This window comes from Crocodylus siamensis, chromosome 7 (genome assembly GCF_052110815.1).
Source record: "Crocodylus siamensis isolate JL-2025a chromosome 7, ASM5211081v1, whole genome shotgun sequence".
Lineage (NCBI taxonomy): Eukaryota > Metazoa > Chordata > Crocodylia > Crocodylidae > Crocodylus > Crocodylus siamensis.
The window spans coordinates 71,751,610-71,778,122 of NC_143401.1; the positions used below are offsets into that span (position 1 = coordinate 71,751,610).

The following is a 26,513-nucleotide window of genomic DNA, read 5'->3' on the forward strand; positions in this document are numbered from 1 at the left end:
CTGTCCCATCTCCTGGGAGCTGTCTGCTGCCCAGCTCCTGCTCTGATTGCAGAGCTGGTCAGGGACAATGTTGGAGCCAAAATTGGAGCCAGGGGGCTGTCACATTGCTCCTGGCAGTTGTCTGCTGCCAGGGCCGTTTCCAATCATGGACCCCAGACAAGGACAATGTCCCCTTGCCGCTGAAGAAGGCAGCTCCTGGTTGGAGCTGGAGGCCCCCCTGTTCCTGCCCTGGCTCTGTGAATGGAGCTGCCAGGGGCAGAGGGCAATGTCCCAGCCCCTGGCTCCAGTCTCCCCCAGGGACTGGAACTACCTGCTGCAGTGGCAAGGGGATATTGTCTGTCCCTGCTCTGGCTCCCCAATTGGAGCTGGCTCTGGCAGCAACCAGCTCCTGGGGTCAGGGATTGTTCTCCCACCCCTGCTGCCTGGGCTGAATGGAAGCAAGTTGCACACGTGTAGACAGTGAGGTTTTACTCTGGAGCCAATTAGTCAACTGCAGTAAAGCACATGTGTATATATACCCAGTTTGATGCAAAGTGAGCATCCTATTTTCTTCCCCCAAAACAGAGAACAGAAATACATCTTGAACATTTGTCCACATTCACAATTATGGAATGGTGGCTTTCTAGCCCTCTAGTAAACCATTCTTAAATATGCTTTGCATTTTATATCTCACTGTTCTGTCCAAATTTTTCTTGTTAATAATTTAATTCAAAATTTATCTCTCCTTTGGGAAACTAGCCCTTCTAAAGCATCAAATATACATATCACCAGTTACTCAAATTCAAGACAAAATATTTTTTCTGTTTAACATGGTGGGGGGGAGCCCCCCCCCGTCTTGGAATCAAATACAAGTAGCAGGTGGCTACTATGGCTCTGACTCCAACCCCAACCTGGGGTTAGGGTCAGAGCCATAGCCCGTGCCCATCTCCCCCCTGCTTCCCCCAGCTACCTCTGCCTCCCTGCCACTTGCCTGCTGTTCCAGCAGGGCTCCAGCCTCACTGCAGCCCAGGACATGGAACACATGGGTGTTTGGGTCCCACCCTCACCCCATAGCAGTATTAGCAGTGCCAGCAGCTCCAGTCCTGGCTCTGGATCAGGGGGCAAGGCCAGAGCTGCTGGCACATAGACAGGCTAGGGCCAGAGCAGCCAACTGCTGTGTGCCCCAGGTTGCAACAGGGCTGGAGCCCTGCTGGTGCTGGAGGGTAGGTGGGGGGGGGCAGGCAGCAGAGGGGGCAGGCAGGGCTGGGGAGCAGGCATGGGGGTGGAAAGCATTAGGGAAGCAGGTGCTGGGGCACACACCGGGTGGGGCAAGGGGATGGCAAGTGGTAGGAGGGACAGGAGGCAGAGAGCAAGGTGTGGTGGGGGCAAAGGCAACTGACTCCCCCACTGCCTGCACCCCACCCCGACTGCCTCCCACCATCTACTCTACCATTTGCCCCCTGCCACTGCTTTCCCCACTCCTGTGATGGGTGGAGGGGATAAATATGAGGATGATTAATTTAAGACAGCTTTCCCTTAATGAGATATTCTGTACATGGACAATTATAATACATTTTCCATATTCCAGCATTCATATTTCCATAAATTGTCCATATACAGAATCTTCAATTTACTAATCTTTGACTCACTAGATATGGTATTTAACTGATTGCTCTTTGAAAATTTTGCACTTAGATAAGCTATAATCCCTGGTCCCTAAACAAATACCAATTTCCAGCCCACTGTTAATGAGTTATAATAAAAAGTTACATCATACTGGATACATTAACTTTTGTGCCAGAAAATGATCATTTGAATTTCTAAAATTTGCAAATTATGTTTTATTACTATGTACATAAGACTTCAAGTAGACATTTTCCAGACTGAAGTAATTCCTGATTAAGTATTCTTTTGTTTTTTACTCACGGTACAGAGGGGTCTCAGTGATGCTAATAATACCATATTTCTTCTCTTCAATGCGAATTTCCAATACCTCTGGCTATTACCCAGACTTCTAGCACTGGTTTATAAGGCTTTTATTAAAAAAAAAAGCCTCTCTTCACATTCTTTGCCATCTAAAGCAGTGGTCTCCAGACTTTTTTGATCGCGCACCCCATCAGTAAAAAATTTTTGAACACGCACCCCCAATATATGTCGCAATAAGCTGAAAGTGAACGAACGAGTGAGGGCGCCACTGTCAACCCCTCCACGGTATGGAACTCCCACTCTTCCCTCAGGATACCTCGTGTACCGTATGTGACACATGACCATCTGACATACGGACCGAGTGAGGGCGCCAGTGTCAATCCATACATTAAATATTAGTAAAGCTTAATTTCTTTCTTATTTTTTTTAGTTAAAAAATGAATATAAATAGAAGTTCTAATATTTTCTTCCCGCACCCCAATGGATCGTCTTGTGCACCCCCTGGGGTGCATGCACCCCACTTTGGAGACCACTGGTCTAAAGTTTATATGTTCTACAACCCCTGACTGAGTTACATGGCAGATAGTGAATCTACGAGGTATAGGTCCAGCATTCACATGACCCAAACAGCAAACATTAACCAATCTAAAGAGAGGGTTTAATCTTTTGCCTGATGGCAGGACACTGCACTTTTGATGTCTGGAAAATGCAAGAGAACCTACTGCTGTGATTAAATGGATTTGCCACTTTCTGCAAGAAAAAAGCCCAGGGCCCCTGGTACATAGTTATTTAATGGCACAATGGAACTGAATGGCAGAACGTGCAATTTTGGGATCAGGGATCAGATCCCAGTCCCACCATTATTACTTACTAATGCAGCCTGAACCAGGATCATGATTCTTAGCTCCCCCTGCATCATTGTCCTCAGCCCTGGAACACATGGGGGTCATTCTAAGACTGGTGTGATCTCAAAACTGGGTCTGGTCCTAGAGCCCCTTCTCCCAGGATGGCAAAAAACCTTATGTACAGCTCAATTGCACAGTTGTTTTCTTGGGGGTTAAGGTCCTAGTACACCAGGACCCCAAGATTGAGGAGAGGTTCCCCTATTCCAGGATCTACCTGTACAATGATATAGTTTTTAAAGGTCCCAGTGCATAGAAATGACAGGATCATGGAAACTCCATGGCCTAGGTATGTCAAGTGTCTTGCTCTTCAACTCCAAGGGAGCCTGGCAGATTTTAGTGAGCCCTGCAGCTCCCCAAAATCCACCCTGGTTGCTTTACTTGCCCTGAAGCTCCAGCAGGGGCTGGCAAAGCAGATTCTGGTGCTGGGTTATAGTGAGCTCCAGCTTCCCATAACCCAGCACCAAAGCATGCATCGCTCCTTTAAACACCATCGGAGCTATAGTGCAAGGGAAGCGCCAAGTTAGATCATGGGGGGGGGGGGGGGGGCAAAGCTCTCTGAGACCTGGCACGCTGGCCCAGTGTATAGCCTGTATATGAAAACTAATGAACTCCTCTTGACTGGCACCCTACAAACAGCAGTGTGCAGGTTCATTGAGGGCTCCACATATGCCTATCAGTCTGCTGACATGGAGGGAGCTATCAATCAAGCCCCTCCAAGCAGCTGGCATTGGGCATTGCATGGTGGGGACACCCTGTCACATGTTCAATGTAAGATATGATGGAAAATGGCCAAAAAACATTACAACTATTTGTGGAATATTTTTGTGGCTGGTTTCCATATTAGGAGAACACTCTATGCCAGTGGTCAGCATAGCTCCGATGTGGTAGCATGGGGGAGTAGTGAAATGCAGTTCACCTCAGTGTGCCTCCTTCTCTGCCCTGTGTCATGCTAGCAAGCTCTTTTGCAGCCTTCTCTGCTTCCCTCTCTCACCCTGTACAACAGACACTGCTTACTCTCTCCAAACTGACTTTGCCTTCCCTCTGTGCCATTGAGGACCAGAACCAGTGGTGCATGGCGCAGGTGGTAGAGATGGGAGGTGGGTGGTAGACACAGCAGCAGGTGGCTCAAGAGAAGATATGTGACCCACAGTAGGTTTCAATGGCCTGAAGCAGAGATTGGGTTGCAAGCAACCACTGGTTATAAAAGTTGCTATTCAGCAGGACAGTTTTTGTGCAAGAAAGAATGGGATTAAATCATTTAACTCCATAAGTCTACTGAATACACTGACATTATCCACTGAAAGGATAAAACAGCATGTACTTCTCAACTATCAACACAGAAGTACAAAGGAAAGTATAACACACTTCAACAGCCCAGAGAAAAGCAAGACACAATTTAGCTTAATGCTAGATAGCTTGCTGAAAAAGAGGAGGATTTCCTTGAGACTGCCCTCTGGAGAAACCATAAAGAAGAAGGATATGTCCATCAAGGATAGAACAGTTTCTAGAGCTAGAAACAAGAATTGCCAAATGAAGTGGATCAGTGGTGCTGGGATATGTCTTGGCACATTAACCATGGTCTTGCCCACTGATCTTGCAGGCCAAGTGGTGTATTCCCTACTTTCAGAGATGTATCCCCAGCAATTTCTAGGATCCAAAAGGTTGCTGGGGACGTGTCTGTGAAAGCAGGAAAGTTGGGGCTCTCTACTTGCAGGAATGTGTTTCTGGGATCAGAGAAAGCCAGGACACTCCAGTGCAGTACACAGTCCTGGCACTGTGGCTACCAGTCAGCTTGGCTTTTGTCACTTGTGGAGATGCAGCCCAGAAACCTAAGGGTCATATCTCTGGATAATGGAGAAGCTCAACTTTCCCTGCTTGCAGAAACATGCCCTGGAGATGTCCTGGGTGGCGTGTCTCTGGAAGTGGGGAAAGCTGGACAGGAGTTCCAAGACCAAGGGGCCCGATCCTGTACAGGAGGAATTCCAGAGCGTGTAGGCCTGGGCTCCTCAAGTCCAGCGAGTGCCTGTCTAGAGTGGCAGGAGAGTGCAGACATCTCTAGGCTGCCTTTGCTCTCCCACCCTAAGCAGACAGATATCCACTGCAATTAGTTGGTGCAATTTCTTATTACTTTTGGTTGTGGCCACACCATTATACAATAAAAAGGTATGGATGGATGTCTTTTTGCTGTCACTCTGTGGTGCTAGAGAAACTTTTTATGGTGGCATAAAGGACGGCATCTCTTTCTACCCTGTAAAACTAGGCTACTTGTATGGGAAGAAGTTAGGGAACAAGTACACTAGAGAAGAAGAATCTTTGGGGCTACTGCTGGATGGCAACAGCAGACACAATATGTGAGAGGAAACATTACTGCTGCATTGGGAAGGAGCAAAACAGCTACAGGCCTAGCAGAGAAGAATTAGCATCTACTGGACATATGAGTTTGGGTGAAAAGGAAAAAATGTTGGGGGATCCAGCTCCTAATTACATGCTCTAATATTGAGATTCTGGCACATAAGCATCTTGATAGACAAATCCTTTCCTAAGTTATTTCAACTATAACAGAAGAGACTCTAATATGACTTGTTCTGTAGAAATGCACATAGAATTCATTATTTACCGACAAACAGTTTGCAAATCTTATGCACCCAAGATCTTTCAAAATAACGTAAGAACAAGATATTATTGTTGGCAAAATATTATTGTTATTATCGGGTAAAAAGGGAAACATGGAAAAACAAAGCCTTGACAGTTGGGAAATTCTCATCTGTGTCATCAATTAAACCTGTAAATGAAGGTAGTCCAACTTCCGGGTGGCAGAGGCCACATGCCCTCAGGCCCTGAGGCTACATAAAGCATGGGCTGCGCAACCCTGAGGCAGTCCTTCTGGCATCCTTTGCAGGTAGCCCCTCACCCCCCAAAGCATCCAGTTTGAGCAGCCCAGTTCCTCTCCTGGCCACGTGCGCAGCCCACGTCCCTTCTTACAGGCTTCATTCACAGTACAGATAACACAAACCCCTCTCTGGCCCCCTCCCACCATGCTGCCTTATCCCCAGGAATGATGGGGAAGCAAGCAAAAGCCGGAAGAGAGAGGAGGAACCCAGAGATTTCAGCTGCCAGAGCAGCAGCTGCAGGAGCTCCCAGGCTGCATGTTAGCCCCTTGCAGGCCAAGATTTGGATAGCCCTGGGGTAAATTAATGCAGTAGTTCTGCTCCATACAGTAAAACAGTTTAGCAGTACATCATAATGTAACATGGCAGCAAACGGTTTATTTAGTGTATAACTTTAGGCTGTAACAATATTATCACTTTGTTCACAAGTAGAAAGGTAAGTTCTCCTAAGGCTGAGTCACATTTTCATATTGACCTAAATGTCACCTGCATATCAGTGGACATCTGTACACTGATTTTTCCCTTCACATTTATAACTTCAGTGAGACCGAGTCAGACTTTAAAAGATCATGACAAAAATATCTAAAGATTGCCAACATTTCTTCAAAGTTAATCAAGTTCCAAATCTGGCGCCATCCCAGCATGTAGCCTGCTGGCATTCTCTTGAATGGAGAGATAATTGCTAATGAGAACGACGAGCACAAAAAATGCAGAAACTTACCTTTCACCAATTCTGGCATGCTACTAACACTTTGATCATTTACAGGAACTGCATCTATTAATGTGTACTTCTCCCACCACATACGGTACGTTTAGTAAAGATATAATCCTCCTGATCACTATAGACACTCAGACCAATCCAATAACCAGGATTAAAAATAAATAAATAATCAAGTTCACATTCAAGGGAGTATCAGTCTCCTGAAAGAGGGAAATTTACCGTAAAATGTTCTTGCGATTTGTAGTTCTCATCCAGGTAAACCCGGGCTCTGTTATAGTCTTTCATTGCATCACTTGATAATAATTCTCTGAAAGACATAAATAAAAGAACGACAATATAAATGGAATGAAAATGTTTATATTTCTACCTTAGTCACTATATTCAACATGTTCCTAATACCCCTTAAAGAAAGAACTAAGCTGCTTCCCATTTTGATGAACATTTTAAAGGCTTTCAAGGCTTATGAAAGATGTCAGACTGAAAGCCTCAGAGACTGAAGAACAGAACTGGTACAGCACAAATAGCTGCAGTTCAAACTCTATCACACCGCTATATCAACATGCTTTAATTCTAATCAGAAGGAAGAGAGGGTACTTCAATCTCCATACTAATTCAGTCCTTGGTTTTCCTGTCAAAATTGTCAAAAAAGGAGTGACAACTGGCAATTTAATGGTGTTGCCACCAAAATATGTTCTGGATCGATATCATCAAACACATAAGCCACACTATTTTAAAGTGATTTCCAAATTGTCTGGAGATCAGGAGTGAAAAGTAACTTCAAAAAATCAAAGTTTTTTGAGAACTTGATATGCCCGCCTAGTGGACTTTAAACTCTGAGTTCCAGGTTCCCAGTCTCTGGAAGACACTGTCTGCAAAGATCCCGACCAGTACATCTGACTGCAGAGTAAAAATACTTGGATGGCTTGGGTAAAGGCTGACTGGCTCATAAGGTAAAACTCAGAGTAGTGAAGATGTACCAAATGGTTTTAACGCTGATTTGTAACTATACTAGTGGGCAAATCTTCAGTAGAGCTCAGCATACCCAGTGAGGCCTGTGAGTTGCTCTAGATTCTATTACTGTCCCAACAGATCATTTCATGCTTGCAGCAATCTTTCATTTTAGACTCCCTCCTCTAACAAGTCCTGGCAGTCTCCGACTCCTTGTAAACTCTTGCTCCCAGTCACTCTTCCAACATTCTCTACTGCCCTGTTCTAATCAACTACCTCAAGAAATTAGGTGCATAAGGAACAGGTTTATCCTACAATGATCACAGATTATTTTTCTTTGTCAAGACATGTCATGCATGGAGCTGAATAAAACTTAGCAGGTATGACTTGGTAGCCCTGTAAATGGTGATCTTAAAGTGCTCTGTGAGGAGACTTTTAAAGGAGAAGGCACCAGTCAAGAGTACTTTGAAGAATTCTGATCTAGCAAGAGGAGAGTACGAACTGCTATTCCATCAGAGCTCTGCAGATGAAAGTCTATTCCCATTTAGCAGCTATAACCTTTGCCTACCCATTTCCCTTAAGTCTAGCAGGGGAGGTGTACTTTCAAGTAATAGTTGGAAATAATTTTCAAAGCACCAAGTAGTAAAGTGCTAGTCAGTGAAATAAAGCCAAAACTGTGTCACCTGACAATTAACTTCACCCTAGCCCCTTGCTTGCTTCAGGTAGTAAAACTTCAGGTCATACACACTCAAAGAGTGACAAAGCAGGCAGCCCCTTGCCCTCCATAACAATCAAAAGACAGGGTTCTGAAAAATTACTCCGAATAAAAGGGATAGAAGATCTCCACTTTCATGATTGTCATTTTAAAACCTAGCCCATGGTCTAGAATGTGGTCTATATATTTGTCAAACTAGGACAAAGAATGGAATCTACTCTGCTTATGATTAAAGTAGCTCTTGCAGGCTACATAACTCTAAATAGTCAAGGGGTGGGAAAATATGTCACAGGTCTCAAAATCCATAGGCACAAATTCGCATTTTGATGATTTATAGTCCTAAAGCGATTGCTGGTTCCAATTACATTTCTTATTGCAAATGCCCCAAAGTATAATATTGGCCTCAACAGAAAAAGGAAAGGAATACAGGTTTTCCACAACAGAATAAGCATTCAGTTTCCCAAGAACAAGGTAGACATTTTAATAGCATTTTAAGTTAACCACTGATGAGCAACAACAGCAGAGGGCACTGTTTGACTACTTACAAGGAACAGTGGCCATATTCTATTTTAAAACAGCATAAGCTATTATTCACTTAAAATTTGGCACATTGATGCAATTTGAATATTTACATCAGCTGGCTCAGGTTTTATTAGCAAATCAAGTATTGAACACTGTGGTTACAAAAGTCACTTGTTTCTTAAAATAATTCGCTATGGCTATATTTAAAGAACTGGAATTTATGGTCCTTTCTTGGAAGAGAAATATTTCAACAGTAAATTAGGTGATGTATTAATTTTGTTTCAGCATACTGACAAGTTACCACAAAAACTGCATTAAGTGTAAAGAGAGAAAAATAATATTTGCAAACAAGGCTACTAAGCAAAATTACTCCAATAAGTGTAAATACAAGTATTGGTCTGTAAAAAAAAAATTTCTAAATAAATGTATGATATGTTTTCTTTCTACACTTAGGAAAAGGGCTTAACCCAGGACTGTCAAACTCACCCTGGGCCCCAGGCTGGATCTGGACAACGGGACCTCCTTGCAAAGCAGATCCAGGCTGCGGATCCAGACTGTGGCAGCAGTGGCAGCAATAGGCCAGGCAGCAGCAGCAGCCACAGGCCAGACAACTTGCCAACAGGGTGACAAAGGGCTATGTCTACTAAGACCTGTGTCCACCAGGGCCACGGGACCCAAGATACTAGCAACAGCATCCCACTGGCCATGCCTCAACTCCATGGCCCACTAGTTGCCCAATGGGCCAAATGGAATGGCTCCGAGAGCCAAAATCCAGTCCGCGGGCCCTGTTTGACACCTCTGGCTTAACCAGGTGTTCATTTCTATGACTCAGGGTACTCAAATATTAAGGTTTCTGAAATTTTTTAGCCAGCTCATTTCACCCTCTGGTGCACTACATCACTGCAAAGGAAATTAAAATGCCAGAAAACACAAATAATCAAATATCCGTCTTATTGGTTTAAACCATCCTTAATTTCTTCAGGTGAGATTGGGACCTAAATGAGCACACAGAGCCTTCACAACATAAGTTCAATTTTCAGGCCTGTATTTAAAAGAACTAATCACAGAATCATTTTTATAATAAATTATCTAATTCACAGAAAACTTTTTAAAGCTAGTGCACCAATAAAAACTGGCTAAACACTAATGCCTAAAATGAGGGTAAGATCTCCTGTTAGAGATAATGCTTGTTACAATTAATACTTCAACCTAACAAATTATCTAAAGATTATGAGATGAAAAAGAATTACATCTGCTGTTAAACTGCTCAGCAATTTGAAAACCTTAACTTTTTACCTTGCAGTACTTATACTTATAGTTTACAATATTGCAGTACAATATTTATAGTTTAATTCACAGTCTCCAATTTTCTCGCTTCTTACATCCTTCTTTTTGCATCGTTTCATATCTACTGGCTTTCCAAGGCCACAAGCCACTCAAGTTAACTTTATCCCCAAGAGTTCATATTGTTTACTCCAAACAATTTAGGACCATATGAAAACAGGTAAAAGAACTGCTTAATTTTTAGAGTGATCACCTTTTAAAAATTTAACAATTGCCCAAGATGACTAAATTATCTTTTGCTGTCATCTTGAAATAGTCTCTATTACTTCCTTTTTTGTAAATGTAGGAACTAACGACAATATAGAAACAGGTATTTTTCAACTTAAGACAAGTAGTCATGTAAATTCTGGAGGGACTACATTTTCAGATGTCAGATATTTTACATGTAGTACCTTGTTTGCCAACTGAAAGTGTGGAAAAATGTACCTTTTACTTATTTTAATAAGTAAAGTTGGGAACCGCTGCTGCTCAGGATTGTACCGCAGCTGTTACTATCTGTCTTAATGCCACAGGATCATACAGATGAATATTAATTAAATTCCTGTACCTTTAACCCTGAATGAAAAACAAGGTTAAAACTAGCAATGTTGCTGCAAATGTGGTGTGAAATAATCATGCAAACATAGTTACACATACATATTGTTTGATATTATAATTGCTATGTCTGTCTAGACCAAGGGTGGGCAAAACACAGCCCGTGGGCCAGATGCGGCCCACCAGGCCATTCTATCTGGCCCGCGAGGCCCCTAAAAAATTTAGAAAATTAATAGTTATCTGCCCCTGGCTGCCTGTCATGCAGCCCTCGATGGCTTGCCAAAACTCACTAAGCGGCCTTCTGCCCAAAATAACTGCCTGCTCCAGTCTAGACAGTGGTACAGTAAAATTATACTGTCATCAATGAATTTGCTGTGCAAAAACAATATTATCTAATGACCAAATTTTAATACTTCATTTACTTCAAAATTCAGTAGTGTGCTGTTGTAACCATGTATGCTCTCTTACTTCTAAGCACAATAGGCTTACTTTATTCATAGAAGTCTTATAAAAATTTGCAGCAGGTCCATGAGATTAAGTCAATGGGAGCAATGTATTTAATACCTTGTAAGAATCCCATGCACCAGTACAGGCCACCCAGTACAGGCTGGGGGCTGACTGGCTGGGCAGCAGCTCTGCAGAAAAGGACCTGGGGGTTACAGCAGATCATAAGCTGAATATAAGCCAGCAGTGTGCCCTTGTTGCCAAGAAGGTTAATGGCATACTGAGCTGTATTGGTAGGTGTGTTGCTAACAGATGAAGGGAAGTGATTATTGCCCTCTATTCAGCACTGGTGAGGCCACATCTGGAGTACTGTGTTCAGTTTTTGGTCCCCCACTACAGAAACGATGTGGACAACTTGGAGACAGACCAGTGGCGGGCAACAAAACTGGTGAGGGAGCTGGGGGACATGATTTATGAGAGGCTGGGGGAACTGGGCTTATTTAATCCAGAGAAGAAAAGACCGAGAGGGGACTGAGAGCAGCCTTCCGCTACCTGAAGGGTGGTTCCAAAGAGGATGGAACGAGGCTGTTCTCACTGGTGGCAGATAACAGAACAAGGAGCAACGGTCTTAAGTAGCAGCAAGGGAAGTTTAGGTCAGACATTAGGAAAAATGTTCTTGCTAGGAGGGCAGTAAAACAGAACAGGTTACCCAGAGAGGTTGTGGGTTCTCCATCCTTGGAGATTTTTAAGACCAGAGTTAGACAAAGCCTTGGCTGAAATGATCTATTTGGGGATGGTGCTGCTTTGAGAAAGAGTTGGACTTGATGGCCTGAGGTCTTTTCCAACTTTAATTTTCTATGATTCTATGAATCACAGATTCAAAAGATTTTTAAAGCTAGAGAGGACTACCATGAAAGTCTAATCTGTCTTCTGGAATGACACAGAATTTTACCAGTAATTCTTTCATCCAACCTTGTGGCTAAACTAGAGTTTATTTAAGAATTTATCCAGAATATTTGTTACATCTTCCAAACATATGCTAAAATGAACAGGCTCCTTTCCAATTACTTACTTCACAAACTTGTCCACATGAGACATGGAAGCTTCATAGTTTTTTCCACCAAACTCTTGACAGTGTAAAGCCATGAAGTGTGGCCTGTGTGCATGAACAACCTGAAACATACAAACATACATATGTTATGTTATATATATAAAGTAGTTAAATTATATCAACAGCTATTACAATATTGCGCAAAAAATGAAAATTTAGATACAAGTCATTTAGGCAAGTCATTACATGACAGAAATTCTATTATATATGAAAATAAGATAATTGTCAGAATCATAAATGTGGGAAGGAGTTCTTGGGTTCTTTAATGCACTCAGAATAGAAGATATTAATTTACACATCTAAAATACTTCATTGTTATTATTAAATATATGATTTCTTGCTGGTTGTTCCTAGTCACTTAAGTAAAATGCACCACATTATCTACCTAATCTCACCAACGGCATATGTTGGTAAATAAACAAAAACAAATTCTGGCTTTGCTTGTGGTGTAAAAGGGCTAAACAAGATTTTTTTAAAGAGTCCAAAGTCCTTAATTACTTCTGAATGTTTTAAAAATGCCATCATTTTTTGAAATTCCAAAAAGTTCTCAGTAACTATATAGTAAAAATGTTTCCATGGAGTTCTGTTGCAAGTGTATTTCGTTCGCTTTAGCTTCTACATTATAGGACAAGGCAGAGAAATCCATCACTATGCTAACATAATTGCACAGAACTGAAACCTAAGTATTCTAGGAGATACGAGACTACAGTCAACCTACTCAAAAAACAAGTGATTTTAGTGTGGAATACTGATATATTAGTTTTTATTGGCATTATCTACCTTTCTCCATGGGAAAATCTGTGGCAAAAGGACTAACTTTAAAAGGAAATCTCCATGATACTTTATCCACAGATTGTCCGTGATCATGTCACTAGGATTAGGGTAGGTTGCTTACCACAATGGAAAAGGCCACAGCAATAGCTCCCAGGATGGAGACAGAAGTTACGTTTCTAGTGTGATCAGTCAGATAAGTCCAATGGCAGGAGAAACTAACTGTCATTTAATGAGGGTTCAGATGAAGGTGCTCCAAAGCACAGCACCTTCATTAACTTTTGTTTGTCTCTGCCTGGGAGCAGGAATGGGCTGGGAGCTCAGAGCAGCTCCAATCCATTTGCCCCACCCTCCAGCACTAGCTGGGCAAAGATGGAGCTCCCTCCTGTCCCTACCTGCCCCTCCCATCCTGAATACGGCACCAGAGCTGAGAAGGGGATATCAGGGCTAGGGGAGAGTGACTGCAGACATGCAGCCTCTCTCCCCTGGATCACCTCCGAAGTGGAGCTTGATCACCCCCTTCCAATTGAACAGGGAAAATAGTTGCTATGTTAGCTTTGTGACTATGTTAGTATTATAGGTAGCACACATATCAATGTCTATAGTTAAGTCTGACAGTTTTCATTTCAAAACTATACTTAAAATTCAAACTATACTTAATTTTCCCAAACTTTAACTGTTCAGGCCACCATTTTTCACATAAGATTTTTTGTATGCTCTCTCTGAAAATTCAGATTTTCCTGTTTTGCATTGGGATAAATCCATGACCTCTATAAATTCTCTCACACACAAAAAACAGTAACCAAGAAGGTAAATAGAATAGGTGGCAGACTAGTGGTTGGAGCACTTATATTGAATATGAGAGACCAAAGTTCAGGGAAAACAAGAATCTGAGTGTTGGTCTCCAGCATTCTGGGTAAGTGCCCAAATCACTCACCTGTCAGCTATTATGTATAGGTCAGGGGTTCTCAATCTCTGGGCCATGGCCGTGCCGGGCCACAGCAGGTCAGCTGCCAGTCTGCAGCACAGCAAGCTGCCGGACTGTAAGTGGCCGTGGACCAGCAAACCACAGGCCCCCCACAGCCAGGTGGAGAGGCCATAGCTTCTTCTGCAGGGCCCGTGGCAACACAGGGTTTGCCCCCCCCTCCCCCCCGAGGATGGAGGTATCCTTACTTATCTTCTAGCTGGAAATTCCAGATGCGGTCGGCTGTGACTGCTGGGCTGCAGTTCGCAAGGCCGTTGCCACTTCCAGGCCACGGTGTAAAAAAAACTTTGGGAACCCCTGGTATAGGTCATCTATCCTCCTGGTACTGTTCTATATTATATATACACAATTAGATAGTCACAATGTCAGGAAGAGCCAGAACGACTCTATAGCCCAGAAGCAAGGGCATTCACTTGGGATGAATGACATTCAGGTGCAAGTTTGACCAAATGTATACCAGCCCCTGAAAAGCTGCATATGATTTTGGTGTGCTGGTCTTTTCCAACAAAAAATATTTTGTTAAAACATTTCTGACAACTTTTTTTTGATGCAACTGCACAACCATGAAAGGACCATCCAGAATAACCTTACTGTGCTCCTGCTTGATTGTTTCTAGCCCTCCCACTTGAGAATTCCAAGATCTGGGAACCTGGGTAAACTGTACCTCGTAGGAGTGTAGGAACAGAACACACTGACTATATTCCTCTTGTACTTGAGGAGTATAACAAGGGACCCAGACCATGTTACTTGGGTGTAAGGCAGTGATCTCCAACTTTTCTCAATAGTAGATCACCACTGACATTTAAAAGCACCCCAAACACCATGTGCTGGTTCTACCGTCCTTTTGGCATATCTGCTTAACCTTCTAAGCTGTCCAGTCTTCACCTCCTGGTCAAATGCAAGCCCTGGGACATGAAGTAACCTCCACAGGGTAAGAGTAGAGAGGAGATTACAGCAGGGACAGCAGAACCCATCTCTTCCATGTGCCAGTTCCAATCTGGGGCTATAGGGTTACTTTTCACATCTACAAACAAAATAATTTTCAAGCAAAACATATGTATTTCTTCTCCAGTCAGCCTTCTCACTAACAAAAACCCACGACTTAATCCATTATTTTACTACTGAATTTTAGAGGAGCCTTGTCTCTACTCATAAAAAACTTGGTGATTCAATTTAATACAGTCGCCGGAGTTCAAAAGGATTTGGGTGCTGAGACGACCTTTAAATTCTTGACCCACTTTCTCTCTCTCATGTACATACAGAGTCATATACAGCTCTCCAAACAATCTGCCAACTCCCTAGAACAAAGAGTAAAATCTGCAAGTTCCCAAATTTCAGATATTAATTTGTTAATCATGTGTGATTTCACACAACTGAGGTGCAGTGAAGCCAAAGAAATTAGTTGTGATAGTTTAGTAACAGATTTCAACTGCTTTAGACTAATGCCCTAGATCTCAATTGCATCTCACTTAATCTAGAAGCTTCTATGTAGAACTGTTCCTTTGAGCAACAAAAATGATGTTCTAGGTCAGTTCCGAATTGAATGGGAAACTTGATTCATTGCACTAGAAAGGTATTACTGTAAGATGTATAAGGTTTCCTCCCAACTGAATTTATTGTTTCACATAGCAATGAAATGGCAAGAAGACAAATAGATTAAAAATCTTTTGTAAATAGCCTTGGCTCTCAGCATTTTTAAAGCACCATACTATAATTTATCATTAAAATATAAAATATGACCAGTCTCAATTCTTCTCATCACTGCTGTGGGCCTTGAAATTGATCCACTTAAGTTTACAGTGATCTTAAACAGAGTTGTTTTTAACTAGTCAAGTTCTTTCACATCATGTTGAGTACATAACATTACACTGAAAAGGGATTAATCTTTTAAATGTTTTTTTATACTTTGATCACCACCAAAAAAAATCTATAGTGTAGATTTATGAATACAATTTAAAAAAAGAGCCAGTAACAGAGAAAAAGGTAAGAAATAAAAACAAGCAAACTGTTATGATCTATAGGTAAAGCACAAAAATTTTTGAAGTACCTTAACCCCAGTGAAACCTCACCAATTTCAAAGAAACTGCTTCTAATTCACAACATTATAAGCATGATACATGATAAAGCACACGGAAAAATAACTTGTTAAAGGAAGATGCTGTAGTGATGTGAACAGGTTTTAGTCTGTATGTAAGCTCTCAGTCAGAAATGACTCCTCATTTTTTAGTTACATGAAGTGGAGCATCTCCTTCCAGATTATGAAGGTTAAAATAGGGGTGATTTTTAATGAAAACTAAATCCAGCAAAGGAACTACAAACTTTTTGATGGGGAAAGAAGCTTATTAAGATCCACTTTAGCAGAGGGGGAGTATGCACCTTATTAAGATCTACTTTAGCAGAGGGGGAGTATGCAACTTGGGGCATGTTTTAAAATCACAGCACAGCATTTAGAAATAATATTATACAGCACATGAGAAACAACAATAAACTCATTAACTGCACAATAACCTTAAGGCCAGCTACACGTGCAAAGTATTTATAAAAAAAAACTTAACTGTGCCTGCGATGTGGCATGGAAGCAGGCACAACTGTGTAGTAGATCACACATTAGATCCCAGCATGCCTTTACTTGCACATGCAGAAGGAACATAAATGCCCTGTGCCTAGATTGCAATTATATGTATTGCTGTTTCTCCAGCACTTTTGCTGGCGATTGCACTACAAACTGTAATTAAGGTAGCATAAAGTTAAATTTAGCATAGTCAAATTTAGTTTAAAAAAGAATCTGAATCGAATCAGGAGACCAAATAAAAGCTCCAAATCAATTCAAAGCATCCAAATCAACATGGAAATCTTTGGAAAAGATTCAGCTGATTCAGAGATTTGTCCATAGATTAAACAAGCAGGTGACAGCTGCCTCCAACTGGTAAGTCTGCTGGGGTTGGGGGAGGGAGGAGGGAAGGGGCATTAAGGAAGGGGGGATTGGGGCTGGGACAAGCTGCCCAGCTGGGGCAGGGGTGGTGCAATACTCAGGGAGGGGGGTTGGGAGGATGTGGGATGCAGCTGTGGCAGTGCTAGGAGTGGGGGCTCTGCCCTGCTGCCACTTGCCTAGCCGGGGTGGGGGGGAGGGACAGGATGCAGGCGCGGCTCACTCCAGGCGGAAGGGGGCAAACAGTAGTAGGGCACAGCCCTCCTCCCAGTACTGCCGCACCCACATCCCATGGCCCAACATCCCAAGCAGTGGCAGGGCAGAATCCCCGCTCCTAGCACTGACGCAGGTGCAGCAGCGCTGGCAATGGGGGCTATGCCCTGCTGCTGCCCAGATGCATCGCAGATGCATCGCACTCCCCCATCCCCCACCAGCAGCTGGGCAAGCGGCAGCAAGGCAGAGCACCTATGGCTCCCCTCGCAGGGGCAGAGGCAGCTGGAGGAGCTGCAGGAGAAGCCCCCATGGCTGCCCTGCCCGGTCCCATCCCCCACCCAGTCCAGCTTCCCATGGGTTAAAAAAGCAAAAAACCCCGCACTCACCAGATCTTGTAGTGGGGATTTGGGTCCTCTGAGGGCTCATGGCAGAGCCCCCTTGCATAGCACAGGGCAGTGGGGTTCATTTGGCACCCACGCAGCAGCTGTTCTATGGCAATCGCCATTCTTGCAGCTGGTGAGTGTGGGGATTTTTTTTTTTTTAAAGTGCTGGGACTAAGCTGAATGTCATTTATCTTACCTAAAAAAGTATCCATAGATTTACTGTTGTTGTTTCATTTGCCATATATTTAATACATAGACAGGCTGACCATATGGAAATCCCGGTACTCTAGGACACTGTGTCCCTTTACCCCGCACAAGTTGGCTGGGGCAGGGCTGCATGCTGGGCGGGCAGCCTGCCTGACAAAGGCACTCCATGCCACTCCAACTCCTGGCCAAAGTACACCCATTGCCCCTGAATTTCCAGGACACACATTATAAATTCCCAACAGCTGATCAGGACTGGACTTTGAAACCTGGGACTGTCCCTGATAGTCTATGCATAGGGCAACATATGGTCACCCTATGCACAGACTAAATTAGAAACTAAATAGGAAGCATAAAGTCGCATTAATATTATTTAAGCGAAGTAATAAAGTTAATGCACCACATCAAATACGCAGCACATAGAAATTTACCCTACATTTGAAAAGCATCCTATTAAAATACAGCTTACAGGTTCTTTTATGGCTTTTGTTCAAATTAAATATAATCAATGGTATTAAAATAATGTCTGGTGAATCATAAGAGAACTTTTGTGACAGAAAAACAAATTGTAATATCAACTTATGTTCAGTTCCCTGCTTTCCATTATACCAATACTGGGCAACTAAATAGAATGAATGGCACTCCAGTACAGAAGGTACGGCACTAAAATCAGTTCTACAACAACTGAACAAGTCAGTCATCCTGGGAAAGCTGTCAGGTGGCATCATCTACCTCTTTAGAGAATTCATTAAGACAAAGTGCTTATTGGATACTAGTGAGCTAATCAATACAGGGGATTTTATCAGCAACAGACTAACACAGTCATTTCCAAATGATAAAATTAATTTTGTGGTTTACTTTGACCCCAAACCATCAGCAGCAAATCAAGATCCATTCATTGTTTATCAAAATGCTGAGGGTAATCAGCAAATTCAATATGCAACCAGTATCTTCCAAACTAGGTCCAGCAGTAAGAGCAGAATAAACATGAACAGAAACCATGGGCTCAGCAACACCCAAAGAACAAGCCAAGCAGTTTTGAAACACCAGTCTACATGAATTCTTCATATTATTGTCTCTTGATCACAACAGTAGAATCTCAAAACTTTTCAATTTGTATCAGAATTACAACAGCAAGGGAAGATAATTACCACTGGCTTCTTAGGTGCACTGGGTTAGTGTCTTTACTTTCAAGGCCTCTATTTCCTCATATGTTGACCTCTATGAAGTACTATTAACAAAAAGTGCTATATCACAGGTAGTTACAAGAAAAAGAGCCTCTCCACACAAAATAGCCTTATAGAGACTTCAGTCCATTTTATTTACACTACAAATTAGTACTAGATAATAAACTATGTAACAAACTTGCATTTAAAACCCCCTCACAGAACAGGGGTGTTCAAACCCCCAGACCAAGGGCCAGGTCTGACTCCCTGCACCATGTCATCTTACCTGCAAGGCTCCCTATGGGTCCAAAAAATTAACAGCAGGGGAATGGTGGCACTGCTCCCCTGCTGCCAAATTTCTGGATCTGTGGGGAGTAGTACCATGGGCCAGAGAGCATGGCCCTGCACTCCGTGTAAGGAAGCACGATGTGGTGGATTCGGGGGGGTGGGGAGGTGTTTAGTGGGACAGTCACAGTCCCCTTTGATTATTGGTCCACCCAAAGTTTAAAACCAATTTCCTGGCAGTGGAAGCAGCATTTCTATTCAGGCAGAAGTGAGGGAGTCACTTGACTTGATAGTTCATTATAAAATATCCGATTCCTTCTAAACTCTTCATTCCCCAAGTGTTAACAACCCTCTTCCCTTTTTTAAAGGTCTTGATGTTCCACAATTTAAGCTATCCTTTCTTCTGCAATTCTGCTGTTAGCTGCTCCTCTTAACGTAGTTCCTAATTCATAGCCTTGCAGACTGCTTTTAACTCTAGCTAAAAACATTAATTCAAGTGTGAAAACATTAACTCACGTGAACACCAACTCAGGCATGGAAATAATTTTCATAGAAGCCCTAAATGCTTTGCCAAGATTATTGAGAAGGCTAGCTTGTGTTTTATTAGTTTGAAAGAGATATATATTTAATTCTAGCCCTCACATGACTAAAGAAACAAAATCTATTGTTATTTTTACCTAGCTTCTTGTGTTTTGATACATAATATATGATATAGTAAATTAATGCATATTCCAATAGAGTTATATTTAGTTTTTTCTTCAGTCTTTAACTGAATAATATATCCTTAGGCCCCTAGTATATTAGTAAAGCTTCAAAGTTCTTCTTAACCTGGAGAAAAATGTATGTTGTGTTATATGTGATGATCCACATTATCTGCATTTCAAAATCCTAGATCAGCCCATGGCAGCACAGAACCCAATTTGTGGGAGCTAGCCAAGACTGTGCAGGAGCTGAACCAGGTATGCATTGTGGGCAGAGGCAGTGCTGGGCCCAATCCAGCTGGAGACCAGTCCCATGCCACTCACCCAGCCTACAGGGCCAACAGGTGAAGCGCCACTGTAATAAGACATTGTTTTTTCAGAGAAAGAGAGAAAAGGTGACTAATTCAAAGTAAAACTTCAGGCCAAAGAAGAACTTTGTAATAGGCAGATTCAGAATTGAATTCCAGCTATTTTTTTTACATGAGTTTGATTGCCTTTAAAAAAGCTTTTATGTAAAAGTAAGTTTGAACACCTATTTTATATTTAAAGAAGAAATGTTAGGGTATGCTTTAGACAGGGCTGGACTGGGAACCAGAATCTATGAAGCATCCTTCAATCCATCCTTCAAGCTTCAATGATCTGGAAGAGGTAGAATAGGGAGTCAAGCCTTTAGACTCCTCATTTTCTGGGTCCATGATAGACAACAGCATGAGGCTGTACTACAGGGGTCAGCAGCCATCAGCACACATGCCATTAGTGGCAGGTGGAGATATTGTTCCCAGCAGGCCGGGAGGCATGCAAAGAAATTGGGGGGGTTTGAGGCTTTTTTTAAAGTTGCTGCTCCAGGCTCTCCTGTGCAGCCACAAGTCCCAGCGCCACAGCAGGCACTGGGCGGAGCCAGAAAAACACAGGTAGGGAAGCTGTCTGTGCTCTACTGCCCCCGCCCTTTGCTCCCAGGCTGCATCCTCCAGCCCAGCTGGCCCCTGGAGGGAGCTGCCCAGACAGACAGATGCTCTGTCCCACCCGGGGCACCACTGAGGTGCTGAGTGCTGGGGCTGGGCGGTCAGGACACTGTCCGGGTGGTGTGGGGGGAGGCGCCGTGGGCAAGCCAGCCCAGTCAGGCCCTTAGCAAGGCGGGGGCTGGGCAGGAAGTGGGGGCTGCCCTGGGGCTGTGGGCTTGAGCTGTTGCAGGCGGGCAAGTGGGGGTGCTCAGCGGCACCTGTGGTGGAGCCTGGGCAGCCCGTGCAGCTCAGGGATGGGCCGCAGCCACCCTGCACATGTGGGGATGCTGCCTGGTTGGGGCAGGACATTGGGCTCAGGGGGTTTCCCTCTCCAGGATTGGACTCCCCGCATGCTGGGCACAGTGCAGGCAGGGCAGAGCCATCCCCGGTGCAGGGGCCTGGCTGCAAGAGCCCCCTGGAGCCTGGGAACAGCTACCATGGCTGCCTCAGCCTGCCCAGGTCCTGGTCTTGACCACCCACAGATCCCCTTCAAGGGGCCAGGGCTGGGGCAGGCACTGCACAAAGCCGCTGTGCTGCAGGCTCCCAGCTGGCTCAGCCCTGAGCACCAGCTGTGGCGGCTGTTCCCAGAGCCCAGGGAACAGCCCATGGTTGCAGCTCCCACTCCCACTGTACCCTGCATACACAGAGACCAAACAGGGAGCTCTCTGGGCCCAGCGTCCTGCTTCAGCCAGGCAGCATCCCTTTGTGGGCAGGGTGGCAGCACCCCATCCCTGCGGAGCTGTGCAGGCCGGCTGGGTCCCACCTCTGGTGCTCCTGGGCCCTCACTGTAGCCTGAGTAGTACAGCCCTGGGGCAGCCCTGCTCCCTACCTGACACCAGCTCTCTATTGTAAAAAAAAAAAAAAAAAAATTAAAGCAATATTGATGATTATTAATAGTATTAAATATGCAATGCATCCTTCCAAGTACCCCCTCCACCCCAGTTTTGTTTTTGGGCCGTGCTGGCACTCTAGCACCTTACAAGGTAGACATTGTGGTTTTTTCAGCACTCCTGCCAAAAAACATTGCCTACCCCTGCTGTACCAATTAATTTATGGATACAGTAAGAGATTTTGTTAACAGAGGGATACATTGAGTTCTTTGGTTTTTAAGTAAGCTTGACAGATTGGCTGTTTTCCTCCATAGCTTGGAGATGATTCTTAATCGAACACAAAAATCTTCTAATAATCTCAGCATTATAATAGACCTAATTTATGCTCTATAACAATAGTGTGTCATTTTTACACATTGTCTGTTCTAGATCAGTTTCGGCATGACAATACTGATCTTATCGATTTCGATAGTTGTATAAAATAAACAACTACAACTTAAGCTTGCAAAGCAAAACATAAGCTGTATACCTGAAAAGAAATGTGTTGAACTAAGAGTAAAAAGTTACAAAAATGTCACTTGATTCATTGAGGCAAGGATTTTTGTGGGTGATGCATCTTAGGACCAACTACATAGTTGGAATAGACTTAGAAAGCATTTTTCTCTATTCATTGGCATATCTGTCTGCTTTATTGTAGTTGCCCTCTACTTATCTAGCAATTAAACACCATTTTCATCTTACTAATTAATTCAAGATTTGACTCAGTCATTTCAGACAGGTTCCATGCACCTGCACTGCAGTTGGCAATGCACCTCTGCCTCACCCCACAGTGCCATGGAGGTCACCATTCTCTTCCACAGACCAGTTGGGTCCCCAGGTGGCAAGCACAGGCATGGGAGTTGGTGATGATGAGGCCATTGTGGGTCCCATTCCAGCTCTCTGGACTTCCACACAGCTGCCCCTATGCTGCCTGGCCTGGGCAGCTGCTTGCAGCACCCAGTGCAGGGGCACAGCTCAGGACCAGTAGCTGCATGGCAGAGGCAATGCCCCACAGCACTTTAAGGCTCAGGGGGTGGGCTGTGGGCAGAAGTTGACTGCAGCTGGGCCTGGGGGCAGAAGCAGCCTACAGGCCTTGACAGCATAGGCCTGGGAGCTGCACGGCACTGAGGTGCTGGCAGGCTGGAGTAGCTGGCCTGCGGCCTACCCAGGGGAACACAGGGGCCCGCAGTTGCCTCAGGCTCCCTGCTTGTGTGCCCCAGGTCTCAAAATGCCTGCAGACTTTTAAAGGCTTGAGACAGAAGCTGCCATAGAGGCAGCTCAGCTCTGGGGCAGAAGAGGCTCCCAGCCCTCCTAGTGGCAGGGGTGACTTGGGAGCAGATTTGCTCCTGGGCTGCATCTACATATGCATTACTGCACAGTAACTAATCACAAATGAATCTGATACCTGCATTTGCAGGTACAAAATTTGCTCTCGATTAGGAGTTTTTACTGTGTAGAAAGCATGCACATGTAGGCATGCACACTTACTGTGCAGTAAATTATACTACTGCACAGTTAAGTGCCTCGTGTAGATGCACCCACTGAGTACAAAAGACTGAAGATCTGATATTTATTACATACTAGAATGAGACCTGGAAAATATCCTTCCAGGTCATATTCAAATCTTTTGGGATCCAAAATAATAGCAAATATAAATTTTAACGTTTAAAATAAGTTATTTCTTTAAATGTGTGAGTCATGTTGACTGAACATTATTGAAAGGAGTTACTGAAATTCCTTCCAAACTAAGGTACAAAAAGGTATTTAAATATTAAAAGTTACATCTTCTGATATAATGAGAAACCCTCAACTAAGAGCAAACTGACTTTGCCTCATTACCTTTAATTAGTTTTCCATTATTCATTGCCATACGCTGTTTGTTATAATGAATAAGTACGGATTTAAAATTCACAGTAGCCAGAGGCTAATGGTCATTTAGCAATATACAATGCTCAAAACTACATCTGTATTTGTATCAGTTTGGTATTTTCACAAAGACAGCAAGACTTTGTTTTAAACTCATATTAGTCAACATTATACATTTCTTCCTTGAAACCAGTAGAACTATAGTGACATACAATGACTAAAGGACGTCAAAGTCAGAATCCCAGTTTTTACAAAAGATATAACTGAATTCAATACTCCACCTAGCTAAAATAGATGATCTTTTGAATTAAAATATTTTCCCATTGGAAAATGGGTTTCAGTGAAATTCACTGTAGGAACATACCCATTTGACAAAATAGTCTGATACTGCCAAGTAGGCAATATCATTTCCAACTCAACTACTGGGCATATGGACACAACTATCATCACCTGCTTCCCATCTGTTTTGCACAAGGCCCAATCTAGTGAACATGATCTGAAATGGCCTACCAGATCAAGCCCTCCTGGTAAGATAAGCAGAATGTTTTGCTCATGATTTCTCCTGGGGTTTAGGAATCAAGCCAGAGCCATGACTGGGAACTTCTGGGTTCTGCATGCAGCAGCTGTGCATGGGGCAGTGTCAGGGGCTACACTGCTGGCAGTACAGTAACTGTTGGGCCAGCAGCACAGCTGCTGCTATATTTGTGTGCCCTCTTCCCCTCGTTTCTCCAGAAGGCTCCTGGAGCTACTGCCCCAGCTGCTGCCCTGCTTCTTTACACTAATGCATCAAATGGCTCAGACTCATCAGGAATTGGACACACACACAGCTATACAATATACAAACATGAATCTTTGGTTTATCATATTGTACTAATACACGCACAACTGTTCACAAAATACATTGAGATTCTTTTAAAAAACATTAGAAATATTGAGACATTAGTTCTACTATATCCTTTAACTTGTAAAATAAATCATATGTGCTTTATATAACATTCCTGATTTATCACATATGGTCTTAAAGTAGTCAAAATACTTAGGTTCAACTGCTTCCAAAAAGTTGCAGTATTTTCACATTTGCGAGCTAAGAGTCAGAAAGTGGCACTGTCACCGCTTTCTGGGTTCTATTTTCCAGCTATTTTTAAACATAAAGAAATGTAATGTGAAGAAAAGAAAAATAATTTTGGGATAGGAGATGGTCATTATTGTTCCAATGTTTTCAAATACTTGTTTCTGGGAGAAAAAAAAAGTATAAATGCTTGATATTACCCTCAATCTTCACTAATTAATAGGCAAGGTTAAGTAGTAAAATTTTTCTCAAGCTACTTTAAAGGAGAATTATTAAGGTTGTAATGTCAAGGACTCCAAAGTTATGAAATGTCAAAATGATGTTGCCTGAATAATGTCACTTCAGCCTTTTTCTTTCTGTAATCCCTATCTCACTTGTCTTATTCTCTGTTAACTTCATCAACAAATAGGCATCCAACTGCTATTGATTCCTCTCCTGCACAACCTAGATTTATTTCCAGGGTGGGCCTATCCTGTTTTCTTTGTGAGAAAAACTGGCATACCATCATGCAATATGTGTGTGCGTGCATAAACGTATGTATACACCCATACATATATATATTATATTCATGTATACATACATACATACACACACATGCACATTAGGGCTGTGCAAAGCTTCAGGTGGCAATTTGATTCGGACGATATCTGGCCCGATTCAGTGGCTGAATCTCCAAATATAAATTGAATCAGGGGACCAATTAAAATCAATTCAACGCTTGATAATGCGGACCGTCCCTGCCCGCTGCAGCAGGGAGCTGCAGCTGGACTTGGAGCTGGCAAGCAGGGGTGGGGGTAGGGAAGGGACCACAGGGAGACCCCTGCCAGGCCCCATTGCCTGCCAGCTCCCCCAGCCCCCCTAACCCCCATTTGCTCCCCTAGCTCATGCCCCCCATGGCTGCCCCACCTGCCTGGCTTCTTGCACTTAAAAAAAAACAAAAAACAAAAAAGACCCCGACTCACTGGGTACTGCCAGGTGGAGTACTGCCCTGGGTACTGCCCTGCTGCCCGCCACTGCCCCATGCTGCATGGGAAGCTCTGCACGAGCCCCCCTCCCCCCCCCCCAACGGCTGCCCTGCTTGCCCCAACTCTGGCTTGTAGCACAGCCCCCCCCATGCAGTGCAGGGCAGTAGGGGGGGGGCAGCAGGGAACCGTTCCCCTCCCCCACCAGCAGAAATGGTGAGTGAGGGGTTTTTCCTCAGGTTTTTTTTTCCCTTAAAGGCCTGGAGCTAGGATGGGTAGGGCAGCTATAGGGGGGGCTGGGACAGTGTGGGGAGGTCTGAGGGCTTGTGCACAGCCCCCCCCCCACAGTGTGGGGAGGAAGTGGGGGCAGTGAGGATCTGCCCCCCCCCCCCCCCCCCCCCGCACCTTGCAGTACCTGGTGATCCAGGGCATAATTTTTTTTTTTTTTTTCTTTTTACAAAGAGCCAGGAGCTGGGGTGGGAGGCGCAGCCACTGCCAGGCTGGGAGAGTGGGTGGGGGATGGGCCTGGTGTGGGCGATTTGGAGATTCAGCAGCAGCCAAATCTCTGAATCAGACTCGGCCGAGTCGATTTGGGACAGTGATTCGACTCAGTGATTCTGAATTGGCCAAATCCGAATCTGAAGCAAATACTAGCCGCTTTGCACAGGCCTAATCCACATACATATATATAGGGTGTGCATAAGGATCTGGGAGAACATCTGTTCACCAGGGCACCCCAAGGGAAGATAAGGTCCAATGGTCACAAACTGCTGGAAAACTGTTTTAGACTGGACATAAGGAAAAACTTCTCTACTGTCCAAGTCTCCAGAAAATGGAATAGACTCCTCCCAGAAGTGGTGCAAGCACCTACTCTGACATGTTCAAGAAGTGTTTTGATGACCCCAGCTGACTTCCTGTTCTTTGGGCAGGGGGCTGGACCCAATGATGCCACAAGGTCCATTCCAGCCCTAATGTCTATGAAATCTGTGTGAACACATACACGCACATGCATCCAGTTTTTCCCAGTGTCACCCTGCATCACCTATTGCCTAATTCATTTATGTTACTGACA

General features: G+C 43.7%; 1 protein-coding gene across 4 annotated transcripts in view; it reads right to left on the bottom strand.

Annotated features, from left to right (window-relative positions):
• The window catches only part of INPP5A (inositol polyphosphate-5-phosphatase A), a 624,592-nt gene that overhangs the window by 284,402 nt on the left and 313,677 nt on the right, over positions 1-26,513 (bottom strand). For all 4 annotated transcript variants that reach the window (XM_090057772.1, XM_090057771.1, XM_090057773.1 and 1 more), the window contains exons 3-4: positions 11,999-12,099; positions 6,639-6,726 (exon numbers count right to left, since the gene is read on the bottom strand). In XM_090057772.1, coding sequence (XP_089913898.1) covers positions 6,639-6,726; positions 11,999-12,072 — 162 coding nt within the window. In that variant the 5' untranslated portion in view covers positions 12,073-12,099. The remainder of the gene's footprint in view (positions 1-6,638; positions 6,727-11,998; positions 12,100-26,513) is intronic.